An 18,410-nucleotide genomic window follows, 5' to 3' on the forward strand; every position below is an offset into this window, starting at 1 on the left:
GCGTATTTCAGTCCGTTAAGATTGGATGCGCACGCAGCATTGAGAAAATGGTGTTTGCGCACGCTTATAAAGCGTTTTCACTCACGTGAGAAGGCATCCATACAAAATAGAAACTTTCTGCACAGTATTTGCATAGATATAGAGTTCAATTCCTGGAGGATAGAAAATGTATTGTTTTGGTACCCCATAATGGCATCTGTGACGTCACGTGAAAACGCTCTATACTTTCCATTCTTTTCCCTGAATGAACTCTTTTAAAACTGAATAGAATGCGAGGCTAACATGAAAATACAAAAGAAATGCCACAAATTCCATCGAGAAAAAGTGTGATTTCTTTTGTATTTCCATGTTATTCTCGACATACGTCGAATGTATCTCACCATATAAGGTATGCTATTTTATCATCACATTTTTGTTTTTAGAAATCTGACACGTCTCCCAGGGGATGCGCAAGTGTAGCCATCACATCCTTCTCCGTAAATGACGTGCGCATTTCTAGCCATTGCATCCGTCTGACTATGAATTAGGTGCACATGCATTTGTAAACAACAAATCCTTCTCCCTAGCATCAAATCCATCTCCTAACAAGGTGCTTATCTACAAAATTACTTGTTCTTGATTGGTTGATAAGCTGTCAAGTTGTTCTCAATCCGTGCAACTAATTAATGGCACGCACGCGTACGGTTTGAATAATACACAAAAAGTTTATTTAATATAATCAACGCGTTTTTATTCTTGTGTTATTAAAAGGAAATACCACCTCAGTTATCGAAGAATTGATTCAAAAAACCGCAATAATCCCTTTCACAGTTCCCTGCGCCATCTTGAAAGGTAGCCATGTCTTTGCATCGAAGCGAGACGAACGGTGAGCTTGCAATGATAGAGACTTTTTTTAACACCTTGAACAATTATTCACATGACTTAATCATTGCAAGCTCACGGTTCGTCTCGCTGCGATGCAAAGGCACGGCTACCTGTCAAGATGGCGCAGGGAACTGTGAAGGGGACTATTAATGGAAGCACCTTCATTTCACGGGCGTTTTTGACTAATTCTTCTCGAACGGTGATATTTCCTATACTAATTATTTAAAACATCATTCTAATACTAAATATTTTGATATTCCACATTAGCTGTAAGCTGTCCTTCAGGGTTTGTACACATCGAATGTGGTTCAACTTGTCCTCAAACTTGTCAGCTGAGGAAGCGCAGCTATGTGTGTCCACAACACTGCATCGATGGCTGCATGTGCCCTGATGGGACGATGTTGGATGGAAACAGATGCATTAAGAAAACAGAGTGTCCGTGTGAACACCACAAGAAACGCTTTGAATCTGGAACGGTCATTCAACGTGACTGCAATCAGTGGTTAGTGCGTACACTATACTCCTGGGTCCGGTTGTACGAAGGGTGGATAGCGCTATCCAACAGATAAATCCTTATCCAGTGGTCAAGTCGATGCTGTTATACAATAAATTTATCCACCCTTTGTACAAACGTGGCCTGGAATTACAAAATATATCTATTGCATTTGTTTATACATATTTTTTCGTCTTTCTAAATCATCTCTTTGATTTTCATCTTAGCGTTTGCAAAAATGGAAGATGGAATTGCACAAGCAACCACTGTCCAGGTATAATGGATGCTTCTCATGCAGTACTTACCAATGCAGTACTTGTATAGTGTGTTATTCATAACGGTCATTAATAGATTGTAAATCTTCTGCAGATAGCCTTCTGCTTGGTATGTTCCACGCTGAAGGTTTCTTCCATACTGAAGCGCGCGCGAATATTAAGCATTTATTGGATGAGGTTGAGCATGATATCGTAAATTATCAAGACCAAGGCTGTGTTACCGGCCTCATAATACCAGATAACACAGCCTCGGTCTTTTTTTTTTTTTTTTTTTTACAATATTTTTATTTTTACAATATTTTTTTTTACAACATTTATAATTCTTACTTGAAAACAATACAAAAATTTTTTTTTCTAAACTATATTTTAGATATCACTATTTCATCCGTTCGATATTCCAATCAACTTACAAAATCACCCTAATCTTTTTTAGAGTCTCTAATTCCACGGACATTAAGTGATATCATATTACAATTAATGCCTGTTTGCATCATCCTCCTCTTTTAAGAATAAGACCCTAATGTATAACAATAGCAAGATACCAGAAGACAAAATAAATGTAGCCGTATTGTTTGGTACAAAAAAGATTGAAAATCCAATTTGAAAAACTATCAACAACACTAACACGTAATACACATACAAAACAAAACGAAACAATACAACACTTAACAAACATATTGTCAAAACTATCAAAGGACGCAGCGAGATGAAGCCAAAAATTCCAGGTCTACCTCTGCATATTTAAATTTTTAGAGTAAGACAAAATAGAGAAAAAAAGGAAAAAAAATCAATAAAATTGAAAAGGAGACGTAATATTTAACTAAGATGAAAGATAAACTTCGCGCAGTATATAAATATTAACTTCTAAAATATATCCAGTAATTAAATACTGTCTTTATATACAGTTCTATAGCTTAAGTTATTTCAGTTTTATACTTAGCTTTACATGAATAATTCTTCCAAGTCCACTTGTTTTGTTATTTTATATGTTTTACCACCTTTTTCTTTTTTAACGAAAATCTTTCCATCCCTAGTTTGAAAGCTGGCCCATTTATATTGCTTTGCTCGCTTCCTCACTTCTGCATACAGCTTCTTTCTTTCAGATTTTAGATGCTCATTTAGGAAGATCTTTTCCGCACCATTTAGCTTTTCGTCATCTCCTTCGTACTTCCTAAGCCTCCATCTCGCCTCATATAAACTCTTCTTATCTTCATAACATTTAAATTTTACCAGGATCGGTCTGGGTTTTATCTTAGAATACTGTCTGTGAACAATATCGATATCGCCACTATCTATCTCCACTTGAACTTCTTTCGCAATTCCTTCGACGATCTCTTCTAAGTCCTCGTTGTCCCACTCGGGAACACCATGAATTTCCAAGTTATATTTCCTTTAGTACTGGCTTATCTCATCTTGATTTTCTTCCAATTGACTCACTCTAGACTTTAAAGCTGATATATCGCTTGTTGTAACATTGCCTACATCGCATTGCTCTTTTAATTCTACTTGAAGCTCATGAATTTTACCAGATTGTTCTTCGAAGGATTCTTTAAGTTTCTCATAATTTTTTTTAAGCTCAGCGTATTCATTTATGAGTTTAACTGTGTTGTCTTCTACACTCATTAACTTGGTATAAATCATTTCCAGCGTTGGTTTTTCACTGTCAGTGTTCTTTCCTTCCACGTGTTCTTGGTTCGACATTTTGCAACTTTTTGAAATTGGTGAAGATTCTTGCGATGATACTGAAGAATTTGGTTCTCTTTCTCTCCTTTTCGACATTTAACTTTTCTACTTCTATGAGATTTTTCTTCTACATATGAATTAAGCAGAAAGTAGACCAGGTTTACGGACTAAAGTTGGACACGTCCGACCTCCATGACAGTCAGTCCCAGTCTCGGTCTTGATAATTTACGATATTATGCGATAACCGAATTCAATAATTGCTTTATTATACATTTTGTATACTGGAAAAAATTAACAAGAACTTTAAATTATAGAGACATGAAATATGAACGCCATGATGTCGCGTGAAAATTCTTAATTCAGAAATATTTCAAGAATTATTCATAAAATATATGAAAATAAATTAAGGATTCCTTAAATAATTGTTTTTGTACATAATTCTGGAAATGAATACACATAATGAATAAAAACAAAGCTACCACAGCGTGACCTCGAATGAACTTGACATGATAAATGTATTATCTGTACTAGGAAAACCTACAGATAATACATTTATCATGTCGAATTCACACGATATCTGGGATTGGCTGAGGGCTCTCGACCAATCAGAATTGAGATAGGCTTAGTAAAATGTATAATAATACCCGATAGTCAAACGATGTATAATATATCAAAGAAATATACTAACCGATATTAACGGCTATATCATCATAGGGACATGCGCATCTACCGGGGAAACACACTACCGGACATTTGACGGCCTGACGTACTCATTATCGGGCAAGTGTAGATACATCCTCGCAAAAGACTGTAGTGAAAACTCGTTTACAGTTGTAACAGATAACAGTGCCTGCAGATCTGCTGGTTCTACACCGTGTACAAGGAACATCTTGATTTACCTGAATAGTACTGTGGTTAGAATGGAGAGAGGAGGCGCAGTAGCTATAAATGGAACAAATGTAATACAGTATCCCCATGCTGGCACAGGTAAATCTCCCTCTTTGTCTGTAAATAGTCATTTTAAAAATCTTGGAAATTCTCTACTTTTACATCCCCATAATGCCTTGCGTCTTTGGGGGTAACCAATCAAAAAATTGTCCCAAATTGAAAGGTTTCTTAATTGAATTTATACTATACCTGCTTTTATCTGTACAATACTGATTATCAGTTTATTCCAAGTTATTTTTGCGTGTACAGATCATCAAGAGTTTTGGTCTTACAGAAAATGTATTGACTTACGAAAAAATGTTTAAAATTTACCTTAAACGTCTTTAAGCTTATATCTTTTTCTGTTTTTTACTTCTTCATTTTATCTTTGGATACCAAACAAGGTATTTTCAACATTGTCTGATCAGCCTTCAGCAAAATAAGTGGGTTTTTACCCTCTTGTTACCCCCCAAAGACGCAAAGTATTATGGGGATGTGAAAGTAGAGAATAGCTTATTTAATTTGGAGTACAGTGCCTGGCAGACGTCTTTGTCTCTAGTGGAGGGAAGCCACTAACAAACAGGATAAATTGGTATTTGTTTTATTTTTTGTTTATAGGATCAATAGACCTCTTGGGTGTAATGTATATCCGTTTCAGACCACTGGTCATTCGCTAGAGTAGCATTGCTGTGTTTAACGTTTGTGCATTTGCAGACATAAATACGGATACAATTTAAACAAAAAATCTGTGGAAATCTGAAATGGGAAAACATATCCCTCAAAATCAAGCTAAAGAGGTTTGCTACTCTTTAGGTTTTATCGTAAGACGTCCCTCGTCTATAGTCACCATGCTTGACGCTGCCATAGGTCTAACAGTTGAAAGGCGTGGCACTTCACGTGTGTATATTACCGTTCAACCATCCTATCGCACTAAGACATGTGGACTCTGCGGTACTTTTAACAGCAACCAAAATGATGACTTGCTAACGAATGAGAATGTCTTGGAGAGTGACGTGGTGTCGTTCGGTAATTCTTGGAAAGTGGATGATTTGTGCAATGACACTAGAGCTGTACAACATGCATGTGATGTGCAAGTACAGCGCAAGGCCTACGCAGATAAGATGTGCAATAAACTACTGCAGGTAAGACCCACGCGCAAACAATGATACTAGATAGAGCTGTACAACATGCATGTGATGTGCAATGGGTATGCAGATAAGATGTGCAATAAACTACTGCAGGTAAGACCCACACGCGAACGATGATACTAGATAGAGCTGTACAACATGCATGTGATGTACAAAGGGTATGCAGATAAGATGTGTCATATACTACTGCAGGTAAGACCCACACGCGAACAATGATACTAGATAGAGCTGTACAACATGCATGTGATGTGCAAGTACAGCGCAAGGCCTACGCAGATAAGATGTGCAATAAACTACTGCAGGTAAGACCCACACGCGAACAATGATACTAGATAGAGCTGTACAACATGCATGTGATGTGCAAAGGGTATGCAGATAAGATGTGCCATATACTACTGCAGGTAAGACCCACACGCGAACAATGATACTAGATAGAGCTGTACAACATGCTTGTGATGTACAAAGGGTATGCAGATAAGGTGTGCAATATACTACTGCAGGTAGCACCCACGCGCAAATGATAATGTTTTCCCCATTTTCATTCGGCAAATATTATCCATACAATTTATCTTTTATCTTTTCCCCCCAGTTTCCATTCACTAATTGCCATCATGTTATTGATCCATCGGACGGCTACATCGATCGCTGTCGATTCGATGTGTGTGGCTGCCAAGCTGGAACAGACTGTCTTTGTCAGGCTGTAGCTCATTACGTTCACGACTGCGCCAGCAAAGGAGTAGTGATCAACTGGATCAACTCGAAAGTTTTACCGGAATGTAGTAAGTAGTGAGTGAGAGATGATTCAAACGCCCTGTTGAATTGAGTGATATACGGTGTATATTGGCGTTTTAAAAAGAAGGGAGTATGGTAATACAAATCATAAAATAACTGTTATAAATCTCGCGTTCTGATTGGTTGGGAGCGCGTGCTTTATGAGAGCAAACAGCACGCACGCGCACTTTCAGTAGCGTCATTCCTATCTAAAATAAAGGTTATTGTAATTTTTATTTTATAAAAGCAGGAGAAAAAAAAACTTGCTTTCTTGCTGTGCTGTGTGGAGTTATAAAGCACTTGGGGATTGGCAGAACACTCGAGAAGTGTCCGCGACGCGTCGTGGTACATGTTTTTCCAGTTCAGACTGCATATCTAATCGCTTTGATAATTATTTTATTCCTTATCGGTCTATTCTTGCATTGCGCAGGTTCTGGCTGCAGCCATAGCGGACAGGTGTACCACGAGTGCGGTCCAATGTGTAACCGAACTTGCCTCGAGCTGTCGTCTTTAGTTTCTTGTCGTGAGAAAACGTGCATTGAAGGCTGCAACTGCCCTGCTGGCATGGCATTAAATGACCAGCATAAGTGCGTACCCTACGGATCATGCCCCTGTTATTATGAAGGTCGTAGCTTTGCACCAGGGACCGTTATAAAACCAACAAAGTGCAGTGAATGGTGAGTGATGTGCTAAACACGATTAATTAAAAATGGCGCGTAAAATTATTAAAGGTTTAGTGAATAGAGGCTTTGCATCACCACGTGACGGCAGCCATGTTAGATGGCAGGAACGATATACAGTTGTTTTACATGAGAAGCAATTCAATTCCCGAAAGCAAAATGATTTTATTGTTCTACCACCTAACCAAAGGCAGTCCAGCTGTATTATGGGCGTAGACACGTGATGGTCCAAAGCCTCTATTGTGAGCACGACATTGAGCAGTGGCGGGTCCAGGGGTGGTTCCATGGGTTCCATGGAACCCCACTTTTTGTGACATCTTGTGAAGCCAATCATGCTGACTTATTCTCATGGCTCAGTAGAATGAAATTGGAGCCTCCTTTGTGAAGCCAATCTTACCAGAATTTTTTTGCTTGGCGGCCATTTTGAAACCATTTTGAAGTAAATATGGGTAAAACACGCAAAATTCTTGCATGAAATGAGGAAGGAAAAATAGAAAACCAGTGGTTTGTTTGCCTAGATTCCATGCACAATTGAAACGCTTAATCCTATCAAAGATCACAAAGCAATTCCTATTTATAGTGACAGTAAATCATATGATTATTTTATTGACAGCCATTGTCATGATGGAAAATTTCAATGCACTAACAGGACATGTGAAGGTGAGAATACCGGATTGATTACATGTATTTATTATTGAACGTCACTCTCCTCATTCGATAAATACCGCTGTGTTTTATGACTAAAGACTCAACTGCACAGGCTTAGCCTCGCTTAAGGGTAAATCATTAACAAAAGTCAGATCTAGTGTAAAGAATGTGAAACTTAAACAATACCAATGTTTTGAAATCCCAAAGACTTTTCATGGTATCTGTGAATAGCTGACTTATAAACGAGGCTAAGCCTGTGCAAATGAGTCTGTGGTCTTCAAAAACAGCGGTATGCATTGAATACGAAAATGGTGTATTTCTGGTGTGGGAGCCTGTGGTTCTAATACAGTTTCTGTATTTCTTAGTTTGTCCTCCTGGCCAGGTTTGGGTTACCTGTGGAGCCCAATGCCAAAGAACCTGCAACAATTTCCATCTTCCTTGCCTCGATACCAAGTGTCGCCATGGATGTATGTGTCCGCAAGGCCAAGTATTGAACGGTCAGCGGTGTATTAGCTCCTCAGGTTGTTTATGTCATCATGGTGGCCAGAAATACCGACCTGGACAAACAATACAGATAGACTGTAACAAATGGTATGATGTATATGAATATTCAACCAGCTGATCTAAAATAGTGATGTAGAAATGACGTCACTGCAAAACTGAGGTGTCTGGAAGCCTGTGAAAATCGACCAGCAAAAAATAAAAATATTCCTGTCATTGCAATAAAAATATAAAACTCATTAGTTTTTGTGTTACTGGTATCAGCCTATTATTAGCAATTTTTCTTTTTTTGTTTGGTGGCCTGGGAATCCATAATTCCAATAAGAAAAGTGACACTTCAGTTTTGCGAATCTTCTTGATACTGATTCACTAACATTTTCTCTCGGATCAGCTGGAGTAGAGTAGACTTTTTACAATTAAAAATAACCCGGTCACGGTACGGCATTGGTAATGTCCCATTGGCTGTGCTAAGCTAGTACACGCCAATACCGTGTATTTATAGCCGTTAACTCTCAATCATATACGACCAACGAGGCCAACGACCATCGAGATCAAACACAGTGACGGTCCGAAATAGAGTTTTCGTGGATGTAAATCAACAGCTAGTTCACTGTATCTGTTTTTACTTGCAAGTTTTTGAGTAACGTCCACGAAACATAGTTCCATACAGCGACAGCCGTAACCATCACATTGTCTTAATAAGTGTCGCTTATTTTTCCTTGGTTTTTCATCTTCAGTACGTGCCGTGGCTCACAGTGGTCATGTTCACAACACATCTGTCCAGGGACTTGCTCAGCATATGGAGACCCAAACTACATCACATTCGATGGCAGGAGATTTAGATTCTCAGGGGCTTGCGAGTACGTATTTGCTTCAGACTTTTGTGATGGACACAACGGCACCTTCAGAATACAGACCCTTAATGTCCCCTGTGGATCTACAGGCGTGACGTGCACAAAGAAAATCACCGTTACCCTTGGCGACACTGTCATCCAATTGGAAAGGGACAGTAAACCAAAGGTAACGCCGTTACCAGGAGCAACGGTCTATACCACGAGGTATTCTATACGCGAAGTCCACTTTTTTACTGTGATTGAAACGAAGATCGGCTTGACTTTGATGTGGGACCGAGGTACAAGAATATATGTAACACTCAGCCCGGAATTTCGAGGTAAGACGATGTAAAATTGTCTATATGAAAACTAGAATGGATTTCAAGGTAAAGATATAAAACAAATGTGATACACGAAATCCCTGCAGATGACCACTGCATTGCCGACTGCATACTTTCTGATTACCTAATTCTCACAGTCTTAAAAAAAGTTTTTTTCTTAAAACTAATTTCCTATAGTCTGACTTGTTTAAGGAAAAACCTGTGGTTTTTGTGGCAATTTTAATGGTGATCGTTCTGATGACTTCATGACGCCTCAAATGCTTCCAGAAGCGCGTTCAGACGCGTTTGGGGACAGCTGGAAGGTTGAGCCATCCTGCCCTGACGCCTTGCCTGTCGCTAATCCTTGTGAACAGCACAAGAATCGACGTCCTTGGGCACATAAGATGTGTAACATAATCAGAAGGGATGTCTTTCAACCATGCCATAGTGTTGTAAGTTTCGACTAATATTTTATATATTATAAAATATTTTATTTTTCAAACTACGATAAATATATTAAAATCAAAGCAATCGAACGGTATCAAAAGGCTGTGTACACCTATTCCCAAAAACGTTTCATCGCCATAGGCGATATTTGACACCGATCGGGTCCGTAGCTGGAAAACTGTCTGCCCACACTTCAGATCATTAAGGCAGGAATGCTGTTAGTCTAGTAATTATACAGCTTCTCATTAATCCCATATAGGTAACTGTCCAATTATTTTCTTAATTGGACAGGTCTTGTTGAAATGGGATTAATTAGGCACCTATATAATTAATAGGTAATGGGATTTCATGCTCCCCAATCAAGAAATAATTAGACTTGAAAAATTTTCCTCGTCCAATTATTTCTTAATTGGACAGCATGGAGTCCTATTACATATACTTACGTTATTGTAAGTGTATAGGTGTCCGTTCGCCTGCCCCTCATGAAGCTTGGTCGCTTTTGTATTTATCGTCATTTTTTGTTATCCTTTGTAAGTCAAACTTGATTAAATCCTCTAAATAAAATAAAATAAAATAGGCGATAGGCGACAGGCGACATGCGACAGGCGACAGGCGACAGGCGACAGGCGACAGGCGACAGGCGACAGGCGACAGGTTATTCCAAGACGGAAATGGTTTTGTCGAATGCGAACAACATTGCAACAGTCTCAACACTAAGGTTCATATTCTTGACGAGAATAAGAAGCACAACTATAATCCATTCCAGCTATTCTTGGATCTTGGAATTACCTACCTTCTATTGCTCTTTGTCTATTGCCTATTACGTATCGCCTTTGGCGATGACAACGTTTTTGGAAATATGTGTATACTAGAGCTGCACCAAGTGAGCAAATTGGTTAGTAGAAAATTCGAATACATTATCATGTTTTTTTGAATATCTAAAGGTTGATCCAGGCCCTTGGTATGACGCATGCCTGTACGACACCTGCGCTTGTGACAGTGGTGGTGACTGCGAGTGTCTTTGTACAGCGATCGCAGCTTATGCACATGCGTGTAGCAGTCATGGTGTCCCAATAACTTGGAGGACTCAACAATTATGTCGTAAGTGAGCTCAACGTCATCAGAGTTTTATTCAGTGAAATTGGCAAACAAAAATATCAGGGGCCACTTCTGACGGATGTGTACATACCATTTTAGAGAGTCTATAGTGCGGTCTTCACTCTCCCTCATTCAGTGGTTCGCTTAAGCTTCAAGAGTATCTAAAGCAAAAGCTAATATGAGAAAAATAAATGTGTCTGGAGTTCACTTTGACCTTCAGACCTCTAGCTTGGTTGCATGACTGCGCCTTAACCAATGACCAATCCACATTTCCTTTGAGATTATTATCAAAGGGTTTATAGCACACTATCTAATCAGGCAACACCCTTTGGTATAGGAAAGGGACTGACGTAAGAGCAGAATCTATTTTAACGTGAGACTCTTATGGTAAGGTCACGGTCACGAAATTGACGAATCCATTGAACAAAGACAATGAGCGATGCATGAGGAATGCGCGCGCTTGTTTCACGGTCACATATGATAACTTTTTTCATCCATTACTGCAATTTTCACAAACATGCGAACTCTGTATTTCCGAGCTGCACGCGGAAGTTTGGTTTTTCGCTGCCGCCAGTCAAAAATACGAAAGGTACCGACTTATTAGATTTAAAAAAAACGAAAAAAAAAAAAAATTTCGGCATGCAGCTAGCAAGTTTGCATGTTTATGAAAATAGCATTAATATGGTACGTACGTTTTCTTGTTGTAGCAATACAGTGTCCTCAAGCAGGAAATGCTGTTTCAAAATACCAAGCTTGTGTTTCCGTCTGTCCCGAAACGTGCTCGTCTTCCTGTTCTTCATCCCAAGTCAAGTGCCCCTTTAGATGCATCGAGGGCTGCGCATGTCCAAATGGAACCGTGATGCACGATGGGAGGTGTGTAAAACCACGTGACTGCCCATGTGAACTGGATGGCACTCTCCATCAACCAGGATCCATTGTTATCAAAAACTGCCAAAAATGGTAAAGAACTTAATTGTAATTTAATTTCCTTTTATAAATAGATGATAATAGATTTCTTGTTGGCAACTTAAACAACAATCAACCAAAACAAATTTCGTCATCGTACGCCCACCTATATCTCCTGTCTTGGATTTGCCACGGTTTTCGTTGTTGCTACGCTGTAATCGAGAAAATTACAATTTTAAGTTAGCATTAAATAAATGAGTACGGTTCCATTGTACGGTTCCATTCACTGTAACGATTTATTTAATTGACTACTGCCGATTAACATGTGGTGACTTTTGTCACGATCAGCGCGTAGCAATGAAAACAGTAGTAATTCAAGTTTTTGAACTGAAAATAATTCTTTACTTTCAACACAGTAAATGCGAGAGAGGCTGTTTAACATCGTGTCATGGACCAACATGTGCTCCGACAACACCAGGAACGATATTATCAACGACCATTACCATGCCAACCACCAAGATCACCAAGGCAACGACTAGATACGTACTGACGTTACCTTCCACCAAACCTGTCTCCATGAAAACAGAGAAGAGTACTGCGCCACCGCTCACAGAATCCACAACGAGTATTGTAACAACCAACAAGACGATCCAAACCACGGAAGCACCAGCACCTACCACTAAGAGTATATATGTTGGTACTGTAACAGAGAGCACACCAGGGAGTGAAGGACAAGTAAAACCTACTCAGTTGAACTGGACTACTACGAGCAAATCAAGAAATATCACTACTGTTGTGACTACACAAGTGTCCAGCAACGCCACACAAGTACCTACTACTATGGTAACCACGCCTTCTACAAATGAAACTACAGTGGTAACCACGCCTTCTACAAATCAAACTACATTGGTAACCACACCTTCTACAAATCAAACAACGGTGGTAACCACGCCTTCTACAAATGAAACAACAGTGGTAACCAAGCCTTCTACAGATGAAACTACAGTGGTAACCACGCCTTCTACAAATCAAACTACGGTGGTAACCACGCCTTCTACAAATCAAACTGCAGTGGTAACCAAGCCTTCTACAAATGAAACAACAGTGCTAACCACGCCTTCTACAAATGAAACTAGATTGGTAACCACACCTTCTACAAATCAAACTACATTGTTAACCACACCTTCTACAAATGAAACTACATTGGTAACCACGCCTTCTACAAATGAAACTACAGTGGTAACCACGCCTTCTACAAATGAAACTACATTGGTAACCACGCCTTCTACAAATCAAACTACATTTGTAACCACACCTTCTACAAATCAAAGTACATTGGTAACCACGCCTTCTACAAATGAAGCTACATTGGTAACCACGCCTTCTACAAATCAAAGTACATTGGTAACCACGCCTTCTACAAATGAAACTACGGTGGTAACCACGCCTTCTACAAATAAAACTACGGTGGTAACCACGCCTTCTACAAATGAAACTACGGTGGTAACCACGCCTTCTACAAATCAAACTAAGGTAACTACTTCGGCTCTGTTGACAACCACATGGCGGAATGTTTCAACAACTCAAACCACGCAACAACCTACAACAGCTATGACTTGTCCACCGTGTGCTAGAAGTAACTTTCAATGTGCAAGTGGTTGCGAGTGTCTACCCAAGCAATGGGTCTGTGATGGTAAACCGGATTGTGGTGATGGTTCTGATGAGATTGGTTGTCCGACCACACCTATACGTAATACGACTGTAACAACAGTTACAGTATCTGCTAACTACACCTCGACAACAACTACAGAATCACCAACGTCGCAACCTACATGCCAAGGTAACAAGATACCCACCAATTGCCAACCAGCGTGCGACATAACATGTCAGTATATCAATCAATCTTGCTCGTCACATCAACCTCTCCATTGTGTCCCTGGCTGTCGGTGTCCGGATGCAAGTGTATTCAACGGTACTCACTGTACGAGACCAAGTGACTGTATCTGCTCTTACAATGGCAGCTTTTATGAGCCTCGCTCTTCATGGACTAGTGGGTGTGACCTCTGTGTTTGTTGGAATAATACCGTCCTGTGCCATAGAATACCTTGTCCATCGATTGGCTTATGTCCGTCTGATCTCTTCCATGTTGTTACTATAGAAGGAGAATGTTGTCCAAAGTGCGTCAGGCGTAATGTTACCAAGACTACCCCATTACCACCATGTCTGGAATCCTTCACACGGTGCAAGAACGGGACTTGTATTTCCAAGCATTGGATATGTGATGGGGAGAAGGACTGTATGGACGGAGAAGACGAGAGGAACTGCTCGGTGGCAGCCTGTGCTAATTCACTAGGTGAGTGTGTTGATTATCGGTGATTATGGTAAAAGATAGAAACGTCAAAAACACACAAGCTTGCTTATTCTCACACAATGGTGATTCTTAGCTGGCGTATTAAAGGGCCACTTGGACGAAAATCGTTCCAAAATTAAAACTCTTTCATTCGAGCTGGAACTTTGCTGAAATAATCTTGAACACATTAAGAACCTCTCACTGAAATATCTTTCTAATATTCGAAAGGGAAGGGCCAAAATTTTACGATTTATTTTCGTCCGCCATTAATTTCTTTGTGTCACGGCCAACGAGTCATTATGTACAGCAGTTTTACGCTGTGACGTCATTTACTCAACACCGTCATGTTAGCGTCGTTTTGACTATACATTTCTTGTTAGATTACCTGAAGTTTATTTGATGTTTTAAACGCGTTATCATGAAAAGAATCTCTAAACAGACTTTTTTAAACCTTTGATACCTCTTCAAATATGATGGAAACTCCTTTGGACGCTCACTTTGTCAATCCTGAAGAGTTAGAACCATAAGTTATAATGTATGAAGATGAAGCCGAACTAGAAGAAGAAGCAATGCTTGGGAAGAGGTTTTCATAAAAATTCCTTACGTTCATTTCATTATTTAATTGTATTTGCTACGTACTGTCCATGATATAAAGATCTTAAATTTGAAGTTTCAATGTAATCTAATAGTGATTGATGTTATGAAAAAAACCGATTGCCTTTTGAATTCTGCGTTGTGATATAAAGATTTGTGACAATATACTTAGATCTATGTGCCGAATAATTTAGAATGTGAGCTCGTAATTCTCCTAGCTGATTTACTACAGAACGGTTATTATTTGCTTCAAAATGTTTATTATGCATTGAATAGGTACAAACATACGATTATCTAATATCATCTTTGTAAAAGAACATGTCAAAGGTTTCTTATTTATTACTCGCGCGACAGCGGCGTCTGTCACTCAGCTCGTAGATTTTTCTTTCATTGTGTCGGATGTCTCGCGGACCCAAATTGTGGGGTTGCTCTTTGCCCTTGTATGTAAATATACCTTGAAAAGTTGTTATCCTTAAAATGATTCCAATAAATCCCGAATATCTCAGTCACTTCGCGCGATGGAACCGCTAGAATCTCGTCCATGCGTCCTACTTTGCTGTGATTCTTGGCGTGCCGAGATGTATTGAAATTTTCGAATTATGACCGTCAGTATTATTGAAACTGAAAAATTTCAGCGCCTAGACATTGTTTGGTCATATAGTAGTTAGGAAACCGAATGAAACATTATATATTTTCTGAATAAACCAAATAAACCGAGTTTTACGAACATGGCACATACATTACCCACCAATGTTTTGGTTTGGGTTGAGTAAATGACGTCATAAGTACTCGTGCCAGTCTTCTTGAGTCGAATTCTGTGAGTCAAAGAAATTAATGGCGGACGAAAATAAATCGTAAAATTTTGGCCCTTTCCTTTCGAATATCAGAAAGATATTTCAGTGGGTGGTTCTTAATGTATTCAAGATTATTTCAGCAAAGTTCCAGCTCGAATGAAAGAGTTTTAATTTTGGAGCGATTTTCGTCCAAGTGGCAGATATTCGACAAATGCCCGGACTATCCACCACATGCTGTTTTTGTGATGCCCAAAAATAATAATCCATACAATACAATAAACTTTATTAGGTTCTCAATATGGGATCTTCATAACTAATTTAAATTAAAAATAATTACAAAAATACATGAATAGAGAAAAATATATAAATATAATAAGATATATAGTTTTATGATAATCCATAGTTTTATGGTAAGTACGAGATGTAAAAAAAAAAAACAACTTCAGATAGATCATTATGCTAAGGGTTTTTGTGTGGCGCATGCATGATAGCGCAAACATTAGCTCCGTGATTCGCGATTATATTTCTAAATAAACCGCGTGATGCGTCATCGCATATCGTAAAGTTTCGTAATGCGTGATGCGTGATAGGGCAAAACAACTTTCCGTGACGCGTGGTTTTTATAAAAAATTCAGCGTGAAGTATGATGCCGCCCCCCATCTTTGCCGCGCTGATTACTAAAAGCCTTGTATTTCTTAGGTATTGCAAATAACAAGACACCAGTCGTCTTTTCTGCCTCATCTTCAAAGTCCTTCTACTACAAACCCTCCCTTGGACGTCTAAACAACAGGCATATCGTTGGTAAGGGCAGTGGAAGTTGGTGTAGCCATCTAACAAACGACTCTGATCCTTATTTACAAGTAGATTTGGGATCTGTATATAGAGTGACCAAGATAGCGACCCAGGGGAATCCTGTGTTGAATGACTGGGTTAAACACTATCGAGTTCTGTACAGTACTAATGGAATAAACTGGTTAAAGATCAAGTCAAATGGCAAAGAAATGGTAAGTCCGATACGATGATCCTACAGTCACATGTTGACTACATGTGCTACCAGCTTTGGCCATATCTCGAACATAAGGCGAGAGGTTGCTAGGTCTCTCCTTTGATTCAAGGGTTTTTCTCCGTGTTCTCCGGTATTCCTCCCTTCACAAAACCTAACACGATAAATTCGGAATCCATCTGTGATTTAGCCGTGACCTGACTTGGGTCGGCCCAGAGGTTGTTTCAGGGTTTAATCTGTGAGTTAGCCATGCCTTAGATCAGCCCATAAGTTATTTCAGGGTTTGATGTGTGACTTAGCCGTGCCCTCACTTTGATCAGCCCCCCGGGGGGGAGGATACCACCCCAACTTGGGTAGGAGTGTGCCGCCAGGACCTCAAAACCCTAACCCTATCCCAGACTAAAAGACGGAAAAGACGGTTTTACAATCGATTGCAATCAATATTTACTAACATATTTATTGTTTTTGGTCGGCAGAAAGCGTAGCCTATTCGCTAGACAACAACGACCAAATCGTTAACCCTATCCCAGACTAAAATGATACTCTATCCCAGACAAATTGTCAAAAAATGATACCCTACCCCAGACCCAAAAGCCGAAAAACCATACCCTATAGGGCGGCACATACCCGTATAGCAAATATAGGGGAGTACCCCCCGGGGATCAGCCTAGAGGTTGTTTCAGGATTAATTTGATCCATGAGTTAGCCGTGTCCTGACTGATCAGTCCATAGTTTATTATCCTAGGGTATCGATAAAATTTGGAGGTTTGAAGGCTGCATACTGTGGACTTGCGTGACTTCAAATCTCATGACTTTACTAACCGAGTTGAATATGTCATTTCTAAGATATTTGATGGCAATAGTGATCGTCAGACCGCGGTGACTAACAAATTTCCAGAACCAATCAACGCCCAGTACGTCAGGATTAATGCCCTTCGGTGGAACCGTCTTGCTTGTTTGCGTATTGAACTTTATGGTTGTAACACAACAGCACCTTCACCAACTACCTTGGTACCAACTACGAGATACTGTCCAGAGTTCAGGTACGATAAAAAAACACGCATTCTGCTTGAGTTTATTAGGCTCAGGTAAAATGTCCAACTTCAAATGAAGCCAATTGAAACGATGGATAACAAGGTGGTCTTCTTTGATGTTATTAGGTTCGGCTCATTTAAAGTTCTTAGTCATTTGTGCTACTGTATTATTATCATTATTTATTTTTACGATCGCGACGTTTTTTTCGCGCGCTTCTTCTCCTTTTTAGACTTCAGTCTCGAAGAAAAGTGATTAAGATGGATAATGTCCGAGGTACAAACCGACAGCACGAATCATTTCAAATATCTGCGCTTAAAAAGAGAATAAACCTCACTAGGACTGGACCTTTTAATTTGCTAGAAGTTTGGCTTGGAAATTAGATCAGGATCTCCCTTAAAGAACCCATCTTTCTTTTGGAAATTGAAACTGTTTCCCTCCAGTAGATAAGTGAATTGTGCTTCTTGTCCCTTCAGATGTGACAATGGTAAATGTATCCCGTACCGCTGGGTCTGTGACAACGATAATGACTGTGGGGAGTGGTCTGATGAGCGCTGTAACATCACCTGCAACTCTAAACAGTTCCAGTGTGGCAATGGCAAGTGTATTGATCGTACGTTTGTCTGTGATGGTGATGATGACTGTGGTGACAGATCCGATGAGATTTCGTGTCATAACGTTACGTGCGCAGAATTCACTTGTGGGAATGGATTGTGCATACCTTATAAGTAAGTATCTGTCTTCCTTACTGCATACTGTCACAATGTTACGTGCGCAGAATTCACTTGTGGAAATAGATTGTGCATACCTTATAAGTGAGTATCACTCTTTGTTACTCGCTGGATGTTAACAGTGAAAATTGGCTGTTATTTGGCAAGTTTACAATGCTTTCCATGATATTTGCTTACCATTGTTTTCATTGCTACGCACTGATCGAGACAACAGTCGCGACGTGTTGATTAATCGGGCAACACACTCCCGTCAATCAAATAAACCGTTCTCGTACTTCAGGTATCTTTAGACCACTATGCAAAATTTTACTA

General features: G+C 39.5%; 2 protein-coding genes across 5 annotated transcripts in view; one reads left to right on the forward strand and one right to left on the reverse strand.

Annotated features, from left to right (window-relative positions):
• Positions 1 to 18,410, forward strand: part of LOC116305104 (uncharacterized) — a 34,241-nt gene that overhangs the window by 6,476 nt on the left and 9,355 nt on the right. The window contains 16 exon segments of the mRNA XM_089036422.1: positions 1,132 to 1,366; positions 1,585 to 1,631; positions 4,030 to 4,302; positions 5,056 to 5,384; positions 5,980 to 6,169; positions 6,592 to 6,838; positions 7,455 to 7,501; positions 7,855 to 8,080; positions 8,728 to 9,161; positions 9,357 to 9,595; positions 10,535 to 10,691; positions 11,396 to 11,648; positions 12,011 to 13,947; positions 16,032 to 16,336; positions 17,182 to 17,378; positions 17,844 to 18,095. Of these exon segments, the coding sequence (XP_088892548.1) occupies positions 1,132 to 1,366; positions 1,585 to 1,631; positions 4,030 to 4,302; positions 5,056 to 5,384; positions 5,980 to 6,169; positions 6,592 to 6,838; positions 7,455 to 7,501; positions 7,855 to 8,080; positions 8,728 to 9,161; positions 9,357 to 9,595; positions 10,535 to 10,691; positions 11,396 to 11,648; positions 12,011 to 13,947; positions 16,032 to 16,336; positions 17,182 to 17,378; positions 17,844 to 18,095 (5,368 nt within the window).
• The window catches only part of LOC116305103 (GATOR2 complex protein WDR24), a 35,382-nt gene continuing 28,474 nt past the window's right edge, over positions 11,503 to 18,410 (reverse strand). For all 4 annotated transcript variants that reach the window (XR_016121060.1, XR_016121059.1, XR_016121058.1 and 1 more), the window contains 2 exons: positions 11,761 to 11,806; positions 11,503 to 11,636 (listed from right to left, as the gene is read on the reverse strand). The gene's annotated coding sequence lies outside the window, so the exon portion shown is untranslated. The remainder of the gene's footprint in view (positions 11,637 to 11,760; positions 11,807 to 18,410) is intronic.

This window comes from Actinia tenebrosa, unplaced genomic scaffold, assembly GCF_029948245.1.
Source record: "Actinia tenebrosa isolate PJP-AT-01 unplaced genomic scaffold, QUT_ActTen_1.0 PGA_scaffold4__44_contigs__length_22323623, whole genome shotgun sequence".
Classification (NCBI taxonomy): Eukaryota; Metazoa; Cnidaria; class Anthozoa; order Actiniaria; family Actiniidae; genus Actinia; species Actinia tenebrosa.